The sequence below is a fragment of the Cebus imitator genome, unplaced genomic scaffold, assembly GCF_001604975.1.
Source record: "Cebus imitator isolate Cc_AM_T3 unplaced genomic scaffold, Cebus_imitator-1.0 Scaffold546, whole genome shotgun sequence".
Lineage (NCBI taxonomy): Eukaryota > Metazoa > Chordata > Mammalia > Primates > Cebidae > Cebus > Cebus imitator.
Genome location: NW_016107861.1, coordinates 183,717 through 199,275, shown reverse-complemented (window position 1 = coordinate 199,275; position 15,559 = coordinate 183,717). Strand labels below are relative to the sequence as shown.

Here is a 15,559-nt window from a genome sequence, read left to right as displayed (position 1 = left end):
TGAAGACACAGCTGTTCAGGCACTGCCTCCAGGTCATCCTGGCCAAGAGGCTGATGGTGGAAGATGTGGTCTGGGAGATCAGGATTGGCCTTCCAGATGCCCTACATTTCACTGCCTTGCCTGTGGCTTGGACATCCTGCCCGGGCCTGTCACGGCCATTTCTGGGCTTTTAAACCAGACATGGGACATGGGAGAGGGCTGGCAATCACTAAAAATAACCGATTATTATTCCCCCCACCCTCCACCAGTGTGAGCTTCCCCTGACATCATATTATGACGGTGCTATTTTACATCCTCAAAAGTTTATAATGATCTACATGTAACATCACTACAACAGTGAGCTGAAGCCCACGCCTTGCCCCTAGCACTCTGGCATTGCCTGGCCCTGCCAGCAGCTCCAGAAACCACAGGAAGGATGTCATGGTCAGCCCCAGCCCTCCAGGACAGCATCCTTAAAGAAACACAGCCCACTCCATGGGAACCCAAGTCACTAGTTGCTCCCAGCAGCTCATAGATCACTTCTGAAGCCAGAGCAAGTGAGGGGTGCTGCCTTCATCTGTACTTCATCCTTGCATGGCTGGATACTTCCTGGAAATTCAATTGTTTCCCAAACCTGAAAGGGAGACAAGATGCTTTGGGTTAGGCTATGCATGCTGACTCTGACTTTTCCCAGGATTGAATGGGGATGAAGGGAGGCCACCAGCCACTTCCCCTGGATCTTGGGCACTGCATCTGTGTCTTGCCTCCCAGGAGCTGCATTTACACCCCAGCCTCTGGAGCTCTGGAGGGAGGGGTCCCTTTGCCCTTTGTAGAAGTTCCACCTCTCTGAGCTGAGACTGATGCCTGTTTTCCTACTCCACGGTTTTCTTTCTTTCTTTTTTTTTTTTTTTTTTTTTTTGAGATGGAGTCTCCATCTGTTGCCCAGGCTGGAGTGCAGTGGCACAATCTCGGCTCATTGCAACTTCCACCTCCTGGGTTCAAGTGATTCTCCTGCGTCAGCCTCCCAAGTATCTGGAATTACAGGCACCTGCCACCATGCCTGGCTAATTTTTGTATTTTTAGTAGGGATGGGGTTTCACCATGTTGGCCAGGCTGGTCTCAAACTCCTGAGCTCAAGCGATCCAACCACCTTGGCTTCCCAAAGTGCTGGGATTACACCACCATACCCAGCCAACCCCACATCCTACCTATTCCTCGGAGAGATTTTCTCCTTGCTTTTTGCTCCGGATATTAATTATACTTCAGGATGGCTCCTCCTGACCACATGGCCCCCATCCTGTCACCTCCTATGGCTGGGCATAAAGAAGGTGTTCTGGATTGAGAACCAGGGCCCATGCGTTTTAGCCAGGACAGTCCCCAAATCACGGTGTGACTTTGGACAAGTCACGTCAGTTCTCTGGGCCTCACGTTTCTCCTTGCTAGAGCAGATGGGATACCTAGAAAAAGCAAGGTGGCTTCTTGATTCGCAAAGTTCTGCCCATGGACGAGCAGTGCTGGTATTTCTTTTTTTTTTTTTTTTAGGTAAAACTTCTGTTGTGGCTCTTTATTTTTTTTTATTTTTATTTTTTTTCTGTTTTTATTTTATTTTATTTTATTTTTTTTCCCATTTATTTTATTGCATTTTAGGTTTGGGGGTACATGTGAAGAACATGCAGAATTGTTGCATAGGAACACACATATGAAAAAATGCTCATCATCACTGGTCATCAGAGAAATGCAAATCAAAACTACATTGAGATACCATCTCACGCCAGTTAGAATGGCGACCATTAAAAAATCTGGAGACAACAGATGCTGGAGAGGATGTGGAGAAATAGGAACACTTTTACACTGTTGGTGGGAGTGTAAATTAGTTGAACCATTGTGGAAGACAGTGTGGCGATTCCTCAAGGACCTAGAAATAGAAATTCCATTTGGCCCAGCAATCCCATTACTGGGTGTATATCCAAAGGATTATAAATCGTTCTACTATAAGGACACGTGCACACGAATGTTCATTGCAGCACTGTTTACAATAGCAAAGACCTGGAAGCAACCCAAATGCCCATCGACAATAGACTGGATAGGGAAAATGTGGCACATAGACACCAGTGCTGGTATTTCTAGGAAGCTTAAGAAACGCGGAGTCTAGGGCATGCCCCGCCGTGGACTTACGGGATCAGAATCTGTATTTTGACAAACCTGTTGATTCATTAGCACGTTAAAGTATAAGAACTGGTAAGACGGATATGCAGTTATTTTGCTTAGAGCTTGGCTAATTTCATAAGAGCAAGAGAGAATTTCTGAGATTCTTCGATGAAGTAATACAATGTTTAAAAAAATTACAGTGGACAGAGAGACTGAGGGGTGAGACTGGTCAGGGAACGGGTGAGCAGGCAGCTGCAGCCATCTAGATGTGGCCACAGGAACCTGGTAGTGGGAGAAGAGTGTGGGCTTGGTTGGCTTGATATTGCGGAGGAAGATGACATCATTCTCGGTGACACACTGAATGTTGAGTTCGTGCAAAGAGATTGGAAATAATTCAAGGCTGTGAGCCCTTGGTCCTTCTGTTCTAATTCTGTATGCAAGACCTCTGGCTGGCCTTGTTTTTTTTTTAATGGAGTTTTCCTCTGTCTCCCAGGCTGCAGTGCAGTAGTGAGATCTCAGCTCACTGCTCCCTCCACCTTCCAGGTTCAAGTGAGTCTCCTGCCTCATCCTCCAGAGTAGCTGAGATTACAGGAGCTTGTCACTATGCCTGGCTAATTTTTGTATTTTCTTTTTAGTAGAGATGGAGTTTCACCATGTTGGCCAGGCTGGTCTTGAACTCCTGACCTCAAGTGATTTGCCTGCCTTGGCCTCCCTAAGTACTGGGATTACAGGCATGAGCCACGATGTCCAGCAGACCTTGCTGTTTAATTAAACAAATACGGTCCTTATTTTTAAAACATTCTGACCTGTCTAAATTGAATCTTAAAAAGGAATTAAGAAGACAAGGTACACCAGAGCCCATGATGGAGTCCAGTCACTCTGGACTCGTGATTCCCAGCTCTGCTACACAGTGGAAATCCCTGGACCCTCTCTAGAAATCCTGGTGCCCAGACCACAGCCCAGAACCATTAAGTCAGGATGGCTGGGGTGGGTCCAGGTGATTCTGATGCCTGGCCAGGTCTGAGACTTGCTGCTTTTGTCTCTCTAGTATAAGAACCCGCAGGGCAAGAGCTGGGGGCCTGTGGGCATGTGGCTGCTGACCAGCTCTGGGGTCTGAAGTTCCTGCTGCACTGCTGATGTGCAGCCTGGGCCAGGATTGTGAAAGCTGCTGGTGGTGAGGAGCACGGAGTCTCAGCCATCTCCCACCCAGGATGGTCTCTGAGCCCCTCACACACTTGCATGCAGTAATGATGGGGGTGGGTGGGGTGGGGCCTAGGAAGAAATGCTACAGAATAGGGCTGAGAGCGCGCTCTGCTCCAAGACATAGCTCCTCACACGCACAGACCTCAACACAAAAGGCACCATTTCCAGCTCATTCACTTACGGCCCCAGTTAAGTGATGAAGCTCTGTCTATACTGGGATTTTGATTACTATGGGCTCCCAGAATGGAAGGCACGGTACAGATATGCCATTAAAAAAAATCACCCCTCATGGTGTTGGGTGAGCTCTCACCACAGAGGCCACTTCCCTGCTAATAATCCCTTGGTGCCAGGGCACGGATGAGGGGCTTTAATGGATATTATCTGGGAAGGATCAAGCCTGGGCAAGGGTGGGGTTTGTACATGACAGACAGTGAGAGGGAGGCTCAGGGAGGTGACCTGTCCAACGTCATACAGAACCGAGACGGCCTTGGAATTCTGGCCGTTTCCCTCCCAGTTCGGGGGTCTTTCTCTTTCCCCGGGAGAGTTTCTGAACACAGAAGAGAGCTGGAGGGTTTCTCCTAGCGGGGCTGGAGGGGCTGGGAGAGGCAGGACCTCTTCCTAACACCTATTGGAGAAGACAGACTCATGGCTATGAGGGTCACACCAAGGTTCCTTTCCAGATGGAAATTCTTCCAAACTCAGGGATTAAGCAAGATTAAACACAAAAAGGCCCTCTAGAAAGGGGTTAACTTTATTTCTTCAGACGTAAAAACTGTCCTTCGCAGTTGGAAACGGCAGAGCTGACTCCATGGATGACTGATGCCCCTTACGGGGGTTATATACCTGTTCACACGTGCCCCTGGCAGGGATTTAAACGTTCCACGCTGTTCCACAAACCCTAAATCAAGTAGATTCATCCTGGCCCCTGGTGAAGTCTTAAGAGGTGGCGAGGCTTATGTTAAATTGCCCTCTCTGGGCTCCTGCTCCCGAGCCGACAGCCACAAATTCCCCTTAATGAGCACTCCTGAAGAAGCCAAGGCAACGCTGTGCGCTAAATTAAGATTCGAGAGCCCAGGCAGGGAGAGGGAGGTGTTTGCTTTGGCTGGGAAGGTGCCTGGGCCCCAGCCTGCGTGTTTGCCTGGGTGGCCTGATAAGTGTGCTGAATATTAAGTGCTGCATGGCGGGACCAGAACCATCTGCTCTATGTCCCGAGAGGTCACACCTGCTGGTCCTTTTGGGCCTGGTGGCAGAGGGACCCCGAGTCAACCTGTCTTTGGCTTCCTTTGTGGCCCCGTGGTCGCTGAAAAGCCAGAGTTAATATTCTTCCTTTCAGAATGAAAATGGAGCCGTGGAAGTTTCATTTGCTTTGATGAATTACTCCCAGGCTGCTGTTTGTTTGCAGAGCGAAGCTCCCCGGCTGCAGGGCGGTTAGAGGCTGCGGTCACTCTCCTCCTGTCACTGCTGGTTCCTGTTCCTGAGGCTGCGAGAACTCCTGACAGCACAGTGGGCATATCTTGGTCGTTGCAGCTTTTCAAGACAGTTTGGCCCAGTGGGGAGACAGTGGAAAACCTCGGTTACGCTGGCTCTGACATTTATCAGCTGTGTAACCTTGGGCAAGTGATTCAACCTCTGTGTGCCTCAGTTTCCTCACCTGTCACCAGGGGGATCGTAATCTTGGCTCTGTGTGCCTTGCAGGAGTGCTAAGAGCATCAAAGGAACTAAGAGAAATGAAAGCATTTATAACTAGTAATTTGCATACATATTTTAATAAAAGTGCCCTTTTATTAAAATAAACAAGTGCCCTTCAATCCAGCTCTCCGCACTGCCTGGGACGGTGTTAGCAGGAGAACGCCACTCTGACAGGGACCTGGACTTCTGCCTCTTCTGTTCGGAGAGAGTTGGATGATCGCAGCTCTCTTATATGCAGAAAAGCTTAGTGAACTGAACATAAAGATATTGCTTGCTTGCAGGTTTTTGAGGGGAGGAATGATGGTTGGTTTCTATGGATTTGTTACGGGGAAAGGGACAGCCTAGCTCCAAAGGATATCCTGCGTATCTAAGCCCTCCTCCACTTATGCCCCGGCACCGTCCCCCCTACCTTCTCAAGGAAGTTTTTCCTGCAGCTCTGCCCCCCTCTCCCACCGCAGCATCAATTTCCCTCTCTTTGTATGTTTCAGCACGTGAGCATGTCTTAACAGGACCCCTGTAGAACACACAAGGCATCCCTTGGGCTCCTGTTTCCCTTAGCTCCAGCCCCAGTTCTCTGCTCCTGTCACAGCTCAACCCCTTGGAGGAGCTGCGCCTGCTCACTGCCTCAGCTTCTTTCCCTTCCATCCTCTTCCTGGCCACTCCGTCCCCTGCCCAAATGGCGCTTGTCCAAGGCCACCCTGACATGCAAAGTGGCCAGTGGTCAGCATTCCATCCTGCCACACAGCCTCTCAGCAGCACTGGACTCTACTGGCCTGTGTCTCCTTGGAGCTTGCACTTCTCCAGCTTGTGCCTGAGGCCATACCCACTCATCTGCTGGTCCTTCTCGCGCCCTCGCAGTGCCTTCTTAGCATCTCAGATTCCTCTCTCTGTCTGAAACGGTTGGAGAGCCCCAGGGGGCTGTTCTCAGCAACTGGAACACCCCCATCTCTGCTCTTCAGAGGACTCTGCACTCCGTCCTGTGGCTCCAGACACCATCCAGACGTGACGATTTGCATATTTCTTTTTCTAGCTCAGACTTTCTGAGTTCCACTCACGCTCAGCTGTCCACTCAACACCTCCTCTTGGATGTCAGATGTCATCTGAAACTTCAAATGGGGCAGCCAGAACTCTCCAACCCTCCAGCTCCTTGCCTCTGACAGCCAGGCCGCCCTGCCTTTCTCATTTCAGTAAATGGCGCTGCCATTCTCTTAGCTGCTCAGATCAAAAGCCTGGGCGCGCCGACTCTCCTCTTCCTCTTGAGTCTCACATTCAGTCTGCTGGTGAGTCCAGGCCACTCTCACCCCTTGCTGGCACTTTCATGGCAGCCTGGTAACTGGTCTGCTCTTGGCCTTGGCACTCTACACTACATATGACAGACAAAGTGAGCTTTTTAAAGCACCAATTACATCGTACCACTCCATGGTTAAAATTCTTCAGTGCATTTTCACCGTACCCAGAATAAAATCCAAATCTCGTTTCCTTATGCATAAGGCTGGCGTGACCTGGCCTTTGTGCTCTTGCTTCCTGCCCTCCAGCCGCTCTGGCCTCCTTCCCACCCCGTGGCCAAACAAAGCTCCTTCCCCTTCAGGCTTTTTGCTTTCTGCTCTGTCTGCTAGCACTGTGCATTCCCAGAACGTGGCATGGCTGCTCTGTTCTCATGATGCAGCTGCCAGTTTAAAGTTCTCTTCTCCAGAGAGGCGTCCCCCACCTACCCAGCTAAAAGCAGTGTTCCCAGTTACTGTCTACATTACATAGTTTAGCTGTTTCATAGCACTGATTAGTTCCTCACATGACCTTACTCGTTGATGTGTTCATTGTCTGTCTCCTTCCTCTCCCCAGAATGTCAGTTTCTCACGTGCTGGGCTACGCCTTGCTCTCTGCTGCAGCCCAAGCACCGGTAGTCGTGCCTGGCCTAAGAAGGCACCCAATGCATACAGTGTTTGCTTACTGATCAGCTGTTCATTTCTGTTCAGTGCCTGATACATTTCATCAGAGTATTTGGGGTGTGGATGGGGCTCTGGAGATCACCGAATCCAGTTTTCTTGTTTAGACAAGGAAACTGAGATGAGAGAGAGTTAAGTTATCACAGCAGAGCGGGGCTGTCGCCAGCCTAAGAAAGGACCTGACAGTTTTTAGTCCTGGTGGGGGAGAGAGGACAGTGAGAGGCTGGCGGCCTAGTGAAGCGAGGACAGCAGGACCAAGGACGGCTCTCAGTGGCAGTACTCCATCCATGCATAAGCCTCTTCCTGCCCAAACAGCACACAGTTGGTGGAGAAGCTGAGTGCAGGCCCCAGAGGGCAGGCATCAGTCATTATACAGACATCCAATGTGCTGGACCATACCGCCATGGAGGGGCGCCTTTCTGGCAATGTGGAGGCAACGTTAAGCCTGCCTAATAGCCTTTGGGCTATCGGGAGGAGGCTAAGACACAACACAGGCCTGCCTGCGTAAGGGGCCCTGGGGCTTGTCCTGTGGTGTGTAGGGATGGAAGGCAGAAAGAGAAAAGGCCCATCCACAGCAGGCGGGAGACGGGCAGCTGCCAAGAGGATGGGCCGGGGTGGGGGCAGTGACGAGGCCGGGAAGGGTCTTCTTCTCTTCCTACTGTCTGACACACCGCACATACCTCCTCTGTGATTATTATGGCGTCTTCAGGTCTGGGCCTTCAAGTGGTGTTTACACTCACAGCTCTTGGGCAAGAACACACTCTAACAGGGAAGTGAGACTTTAAGCCACGGGTTCAGCAAGTTACCCAACCATCACTCAGCCCCTCCCTGTTTGTAGAAGGCTGAGCAGAGGAGACAGCTGGCTTTGGGGACAGAGAACAAAGGAGCTGAAGATCTGGAACAGAGAGAAAGAGAGCGCGCTCGAGCTCTTCCGAGAGGGGCAGGAGCGCCTGGGCCGCCCACCCCCTTGGGCCTGTCTTGGTCTTTCTGATGCTGCCCCCTGGGGCTTTCTCAAGAAGGAATCAGAGGCCGGGCACATGTGAGTGACTGGTAGCCAGTACTGTGGCTTCAGCAACATTCAGGAAACTCCCTGCTTCCTTCCACCTCACTGTGTGCTCCCCACAAGTGTTGGTGACCTGCGGCCCTGAAGGAGCCACCGAAGGAGGTGCACTTACATTTCTTCTGCAGAATGCTCTGTCTGGCCTTGATGAAGGCCAGGATGTCCGAGTCTGTCTGGCTGTCTCCGGTGAGAGGGATGGACGACACTGGCCTCTCAGGGATGCTGGGGGCAACCACACGTCACATTTTACTACACCTTACAACTGGACCCAGCTCTTACCTTTCCAAAATGCTTTCCGATTTCTGGTGACTGATCTCACCCAGAAAGCTGCATGACACAGCTGGGCTGCTTCTCACTCACTCCTGCCTTCTCTGTGTGGCAGCCACACTAAACCTCTTGTCATGCAAATTGGGTCAGGTCACTGCCTGCCATAGACCCTGATACGATGTGGCTGTGTCCTCACCCAGATCTCATCTTGAATTATAGCTCCCATAATTTCCACGTGTTGTGGGAGGGACCTGGTGGGAGGTAATTACATCGTGGAGACAGTTTCCCCCATACTGTTTCGGTGGTTGAATAAGTCTCATGAGATCTGATGGTTTCCTAAGAGGTTTCCCCTTTCACTTGGCTTTCATTCTCTCTTGCCTGCTGCCATGTAAGATGTGCCTTTCGCCATGATTGTGAGGCCTCCCCAGCCACATGAACAGCGAGTCCATTAAACCTCTTTTTCTTTATAAATTACCAGCCTTGGGTATCAGACTGGCAATTTATCAGCAGTGTGAAAACAGACTAATACAGACTCTTTAGTGGCTTTTCATCACTCATGGAATAAAGCTCAGACTCTGTCCCATGACCTACCAGGCTGTGTGTGATATGACCCCGGGTCAGTAGCTCCAGCTGCCCCCTCCTCTTTCAGTGACTTGCACTTACCAAGTCACTTCCAGCCTCAGGGCCTTTGCTCTGATGCTGCTTCTCCCTGGACTGCCGTCTCCACCAACCGTCACATGGTGGCTGCGCTTTCTCTCACTGCCTTCTCCAACCCCTCACCACCATCCCTCCTGTCCTCCCAACCCCAATTTACCCAAACCAGCCCCCCTTGACCTGGGGACCATCAACTTCTGCACCCAGCTTAGATGTCATATCCTTCACAGTCTCCTCAGAGCACCCAGCACCCCCATTCCCTATGTGGCTTAGCTACTTGCCCTCCAGGCAGAGATTACTATTCTCCTGTCTCTCCTTAAAAACGGAACCATATTTAGCTAAGTTGCCACAACTAAAAAGACTACTTTTCCCAGCCTCCTTTGCCGTGATATGTGGTCAGGTGACCAGGTGCTGGCCAATGAGATTTGTAAGTAGAAATGTTGTGTTGGAATCTCCTTAGAATGGGAGAGCTGCGTGTGCCCTCCCATCCCCTTTTTAATTCAGCTTCTTCATATAGCATTCCCCTTCAGCAAACTCAGGGCAGCACACTTGCCTGGCCTTGCCAGCCTTCCATCCATCCTCAGCCCTGTGCCTCTGCACAGCAGGAGGCAGCAGCCACTTCCTTACAAGGCAATGAGGACGGTATGTGACAAGGGACTGGACATTCCCACAGGTAGTTTTGGGTGTTGGCTTTCCAACTGCAGCCAGCTGGAAGCACTAAAGCAGAGTCCAGGCAGGCAAGGCAGTGGCTGTGCTGGTGAAGGAGGCTGAGCAGCCATTCTAGTCGGAGGATACAAGCGCCCATGTGCTGATCAACTCTGCTAAGCCTGGAAGCAAATGCTGCTGAGCCTTGAGGCCAGGCTTGTCAGCTTCATGTTCTGCTCTGTGGTAGGGCTGCCCTGGGCTGGCTCGTTCCCTTTCTGGCCACCAGGTACATCTATTCACAAGGAGATATGAAGCAACTCTGTCCACACAGGGCCCTGGTGACTGTGAGAGAAAACCTCCCAGCTTTGATGGCCTGCGTGAGAGATTCCAGGGGATTCCCAGGCGGCCAGGGCAGAGACCAGACCTGGGCTCTGTATATGTGGCTACTGGACAAGGGGCTTCTTCGGAAAGTAGACTGGAGGTGGAGGCCCACTCCGCCCACTGCAGGGGCTGTCACCGGCGTAACAGAAGGTCACAGACCTGTCTTCCAGGGGGTTGCTGGTGCTGCTCTGTTTCTGGCTGTGTGGACTACGGCAAGGCGAGGGCAGGATTTTTCTGGCATTCACATCACTGCAAAACACAAACCAACAGAAGCAAAAGGAATGAGCGCAGGTTTACAGAAGAGAAGTTCAGGGTTTATATCTAAGAGCTGTTATGGACTGAATGTGTCCTCTCAAAATCAATGCATTGACACCTGATCACCAATGTGACGGCATTGGGCAGTGGGCCTTTGGGAGGTGATTAGATTTAGATGAGGTCCTGAGGATGGGGCCCCCATACTGGGATTAGTGTCCTTATAGGTGTAAGAAGAGGATGAGAAACTATAGTCCATTCTCATTCTCTCTCTCTCTCTCTCTGTCTCTCTCTGCCACGTGAGCACACAGCAAGAAGGAGGTGCCCGCAAGCAAGGAAGGAAGCCCTCAGCAGGAACTGAATCTGCTGTGTTAAGAACTGGAGTTTTGTGTCCCTAGAAGTTCATGTGCTGAACCTAATCTCCAATGTAATGGTCGTGGTAGAGGTGGAGCCTTTGGGAGGTGATGAGGCCATGAAGTCCGAAAGCCCATGAATGGGATTACAGTCCTTATAAAAGAGACATTGGAGAGCTCCCTTGCCCCTTCCACCATGTGAGGATGCATTGAGAAGACAGCTGTCTATGAACGGGGAAGGGGGGTCCTCACCAGGCATCGAATCTGCCAGCGCCTTGACCTTGGACTTCCCAGCCTCCAGAACTGTGAAAAATAAACATTTGTCATTTGAGCCGCTCAAAATACTACAGCATTTTGTTACAGCAGACTGAGTAGGCTAAGACGAGCTAAGAATCCTGTCTTGGATGGTTTACACAGTAATTTTCATTGTTAGAGCATGCATGTGTTGGCTCCAGAAGCTGAACGACAAACAGTGGTCACAACTGTCATTGATAGACATGCCAGGCTCCATGAAAGTGTTTCTGCAAACATCATGCCAAGTAGTCCTCTCAATGACCTAAGAGGCAGATGTCATCATCTCCATCTTACAGGTGAGAAAGCTGAAGCTTAGAGAGGTTGAAGAAATTCTTAAAGTTATCCAGCTGGTAAGTAGCAGAATCTGGAGCTATTCCAGACTCTTTGATGCTTCAGAACCTGTGCTCTCAGCCACAGTGCTTTCTAACTGGGCTTGACTCTGTGGGATTCTGGGAAACACATACTGACCTACTCCTGACCACGCTGCCTGCCACTGGGTGCCATTCGTACTCCCTGAGTGAGGAGTCAGATCTGACAGCTGTGCCTGCTCACCTAGGCTGCTGACATGTGTGCCTTGCCTCAGATTCCTGGGCAAGTGCAGTGGAACCCAGGAACCTCTCTTGGGAGGTGAAGAGGCACATGGACACGGCTGGTGGGAGGCCAGGGTACTCCACATGCCCGTGGTGACAAGGTCTCTACTAAGTTGTAAGTGCTCAGAGCTGTAAGGAGATCTTCCTTGTTTCCTGCCTGGAGACAATATCAGAGCTGGAAGAGGCCTAAGAAGTCGCCTCGTTACGACCCTCTTTGTTTTTTTTTTTTTTTTTTTGAGACGGAGTTTCACTCTTGTTGCCCAGGCTGAAGTGCAATGGTGCAATCTGGGCTCACTGCAACCTCCGCTTCCCAGGTTCGAGTGATTCTCCTGCCTCAGCCTCCTGAGTAGCTGGGGTTACAGGCATGCCCCGCCACACCCAGCTAGTTTTGTATTTTTAGTACAGACAGGGTTTCTCCATGTTGGTCAAGCTAGTCTGCCCAGCTTGGCCTCCCAAAGTGCTGGAATTACAGGCATAATTCCCATGCCCGGCCTCAACCCTCCTTTTACACTCTGAGGACTCCCGGGCTGAGAGGCAGGCTAGGGTTAGAGACAGATGATCTGGCTCCACCAAGTCTGCATCTTCTGCCCAAGGCACTCCACCCACCAGACAAGCGCATGTATCACCCATGAGTATGGCCCCTTCCCCAGCTCTAGCCTCCACCTGCCCATCTCAGCCAATGGCAGGGCTTCTTCCACGGGTCATGACAGTGGTCAAACAAACAGGAAAAGACATCAGAGCCTGGGGTAGCCCCCCTCAACTCCCAATGTTCATTTCCTAGCAGTAGAGACTCTCCTCGAGGTGCCCTCCGCGATGGGAGAGCAGAGATCTCTGTGCTGGGTCTGGTGAGGACTGCTGTAGGACCAGAGGTAGCCACAAGGTGGCAGGGTCTGCACACTTTTCTTTGGAGAACAGTGACCGATTCTCAAGGCTCCTGCTGAGTGGCTCCTGGTGCAGCCTGGAGAAGGGAAGGAGAGAGGGCTTTCCATCCTGCAAGTGGTTTCCTTATAACGGGTCAAGGTCAGTTTGAAAGCTGTAGCAAGTTTGCAAGACCAAGTCACTGGCACAAAAATGGCTCATTCCTCAATGGCTTCCCAGTGGAGCCTTGGCTCAGGCTCCAGGGAGAGTTCACAGGTGCCAAGCCGTTGAAAGTTGGGAGGGGGTGAAAGAGGATGGGAGAGGTGGATGGGGCAGGGTAGAGGGGCACAATCACACCGTGACCGGTGGGGGCATCCAGTACCCTTTGTGGCGGCCCGGCTGACCCGCCTGTCCCCTCAACAGTTCATGCAGGAGGACAGTGCAATGGAAGGCTGGGGGCTCCCAAGGGAAATGACTCCTCAAATCCCTAAGCTGCTCAAGTGTCCTGTCCCTGGATGCCACAGCTTGGTTTCTGTAATTCTGGGGATGGTGCCATAAATGACCTCTGCCCTCTCCCTTTGCCCAACCAAAGGCACTCAGTCTTTGACAGAGTTCATTTCTCATGTTGATGTCCCTCTGGAGAGAGAACATGCCAGCCATCAGAATGAATTATCTTTCTTAATAAGGATTAATAAGCCATATTAATAATAATTAGGCCTCCTGGGTTGCCAGTCAGAGTGTTTAGTGCAGTCAGCTTCCAGGACCTGAGCATCCCTAGCGAAGTGATGAATCAGGTTTCTTTCAGAATGTGATGAGCAGAGGACCAGTGCCCCACCCCCCAGCTCCCCACCTGCAGCAATTCCACAAGAGTAGCCACTCAGGAGCTCAGGCAGCAACAGCCGCTGGGTCCTCGCTCTCTCACCGCAGCAGCTCTGACCCGGCACTAGAACATTTATCTGCTCACAGAGGGATGGTGTCAGAGGGACCCTTGCACATCTTACAGACGAGGCAAGAAAATCCCGAAGTGGGGAGCTGGCTTGCCCAAGGGTGTGCTGCTTGGAAGGGCCATGACTTGGATTCATGTGATTCTAATCTCAATGGAGGGAGATTTGGAGGTGGTCGATAATGATGTGACACACACCCTTGAAGTGCAAGGTTCTTGACTGCAGGGTTAAGGGTCTCTAGGCAAGCGCATTCAGGGATCATCTTAAGTTGGAATACTTAAGGAACGTCCAGGAATGACCAAGGCCAAGACAGGGTGGAAGGAGCACTATTCTGATGGGTGGCATAGCAAACAGTCCCTGGGAGGCTTTGCCCAGGGGCTACTCCTTACACATATTCCACCATGCATTCTCTCGGAGATGTCAGCAGATGAGGGCTGGCAGTGGCACTGGTGAACGAACAAGCAGTAGAGAGACAGTCCTGGCTGAAAGGGAGCGTGACAAAGGGAAATAAGCAGAGAAGAGGAAGAAAAAGAGGCAGGAATAGAGAGAGGCTGAGCCATCAGTGGAGAGCTGGATGGGAGAAGAGGGGAGTGGAGGAGGGAGGGAGGCAGGAAGAGGGCGGGGGAGCAGTGGCTGGAACGAAGGAAGGCACCAGCATGGAGTGTGAAGGTCTGGGTTTAATCGTGGTTCTTTATGTTATTCACTACAGTTAAAGCATCTTATTCCCTTTCGGGGCTTCAGCGTCCTCATTTACAGAATGTAGAGACTGAACTCAGGGGTTCTCAGCTGAAATGGTGACGGCCAGTAACAGGGAATTCTGGGTTTCCAGACTTTAGAAGGTTGGCCTTTTAGGAAAACACATTTTTGTCCTTTAAAAATCCTGGCCTCGGGCCGGGCGCGGTGGCTCAAGCCTGTAATCCCAGCACTTTGGGAGGCCGAGGCAGGTGGATCACGAGGTCAAGAGATCGAGACCATCCTGGTCAACACGGTGAAACCCCGTCTCTACTAAAAATACAAAAAAGAAAAAAAATTAGCTGGGCATGGTGGCACGTGCCTGTAATCCCAGCTACTCAGGAGGCTGAAGCAGAAGAATTGCCTGAACCCAGGAGGCGGAGGTTGCGGTGAGCCGAGATCGCGCCATTGCACTCCAGTCTGGGTAACAAGAGCGAAACTCCGTCCCAAAAAAAAAAAAAAAATCCTGGCCTCTTGGGAAAATCAGACGATGTGGATACACTGGAAGAGTGGATACCCTAGGCAGGGGGATCTGGTGGTGGGAAGCACATAGAGAAAGCACTTTGTACAAAATATTACAAAATGTGGGCTGGCAAATGCCAACTCCTGCTAGGTAACATAATGGACATGTGTCCCTAAAAGGCAGTCATGGATCCTAAACAAAAGAGCTGTGAGGAGTGAGGGGCGCTCACGACTCTGACAGGCCTGGGTTTGAGTCCACCACTGATGAGCTGCTGACCCTGGGCCAGCTACTTAATCTCTCTGAGCCTGCGTTTTTTCACTTGTAAAGTGGGAGACAGTGATAACATGCACACTGCTTGTGCGTTTTGCACCTGGCCCATGAGGGCCCTCTACAGAGGCTAGGGGATAATATTACTGTCAGAGAAGAAAGCCAATGCTGTCTCCGTTGGGAACGTAAGAGTGCCAACAGCGAATCCTCCATGTGGGATGTTCACAGAGAATGTCTAAGATGCCGTGATGACCTGAGAAAGGGTTCCCTACCCGCCTCACCCTGGCACAGTTCTGTGGGCCCTTTGCCACCAGCATCTAAAGCAAACGGCAAGGATGTCTTTGTCAGAGCAGAGCGTCTAGAGTTTCTCCTTCCCAATCTCTGGCAGGGTTACTTTTCCTCTCACCTGCCTAGCTTGACTGTCCCATCCACAACCCCGGCACTCCAGCTACTGTTGGAGGAGGAAATATTGGGGAGCCGGCCACTCGAGTTGAGGTATCTTAACAGACACAGTTCAGGACACTCAATGATCTCTGCTGAGGAATCAGAGCAACCAACCACAGCACCAGTGGCTACCACAGGTGACAGGGCTGAACAGCACTCCAGGGCTGCCTGAGAACCATATTCCCCAAGACCCTCTTGCCAGCAGTCACTGAAGGGGTTTGGGGTGGGGTAGGGGTTCTGAGAGAGGGATTTTGGGAAGAGCTCCTGTGGGTGATCTGATGCACATGTTTGAAATTCAAGGTTCTGAACATGAGAATTAAGTGTTTTTTTTTTGTTGTTTGTTTTGCAAGCATAGTATATTTCTTTTCTTTCTTTCTTTCTTTCTTTTTTTTT

The 15,559-nt window shown here is 51.0% G+C and overlaps 1 protein-coding gene across 4 annotated transcripts in view; it reads right to left on the bottom strand.

Annotated features, from left to right (window-relative positions):
• Positions 1-242: 242 nt before the first annotated feature.
• The window catches only part of LOC108293752 (kinesin-like protein KIF6), a 106,681-nt gene continuing 91,364 nt past the window's right edge, over positions 243-15,559 (bottom strand). The window contains exons 7-10 of one of the 4 annotated variants that reach the window (XM_017515287.1): positions 10,827-10,877; positions 10,129-10,218; positions 8,138-8,244; positions 243-613 (exon numbers count right to left, since the gene is read on the bottom strand). In XM_017515287.1, coding sequence (XP_017370776.1) covers positions 597-613; positions 8,138-8,244; positions 10,129-10,218; positions 10,827-10,877 — 265 coding nt within the window. In that variant the 3' untranslated portion in view covers positions 243-596. Of the gene's footprint in view, positions 614-5,108; positions 7,858-8,137; positions 8,245-10,128; positions 10,219-10,826; positions 10,878-15,559 lie in introns of those variants that run through there. The other 3 variants (XM_017515289.2, XM_017515288.1, XM_037733783.1) reach the window with 3 other exon arrangements.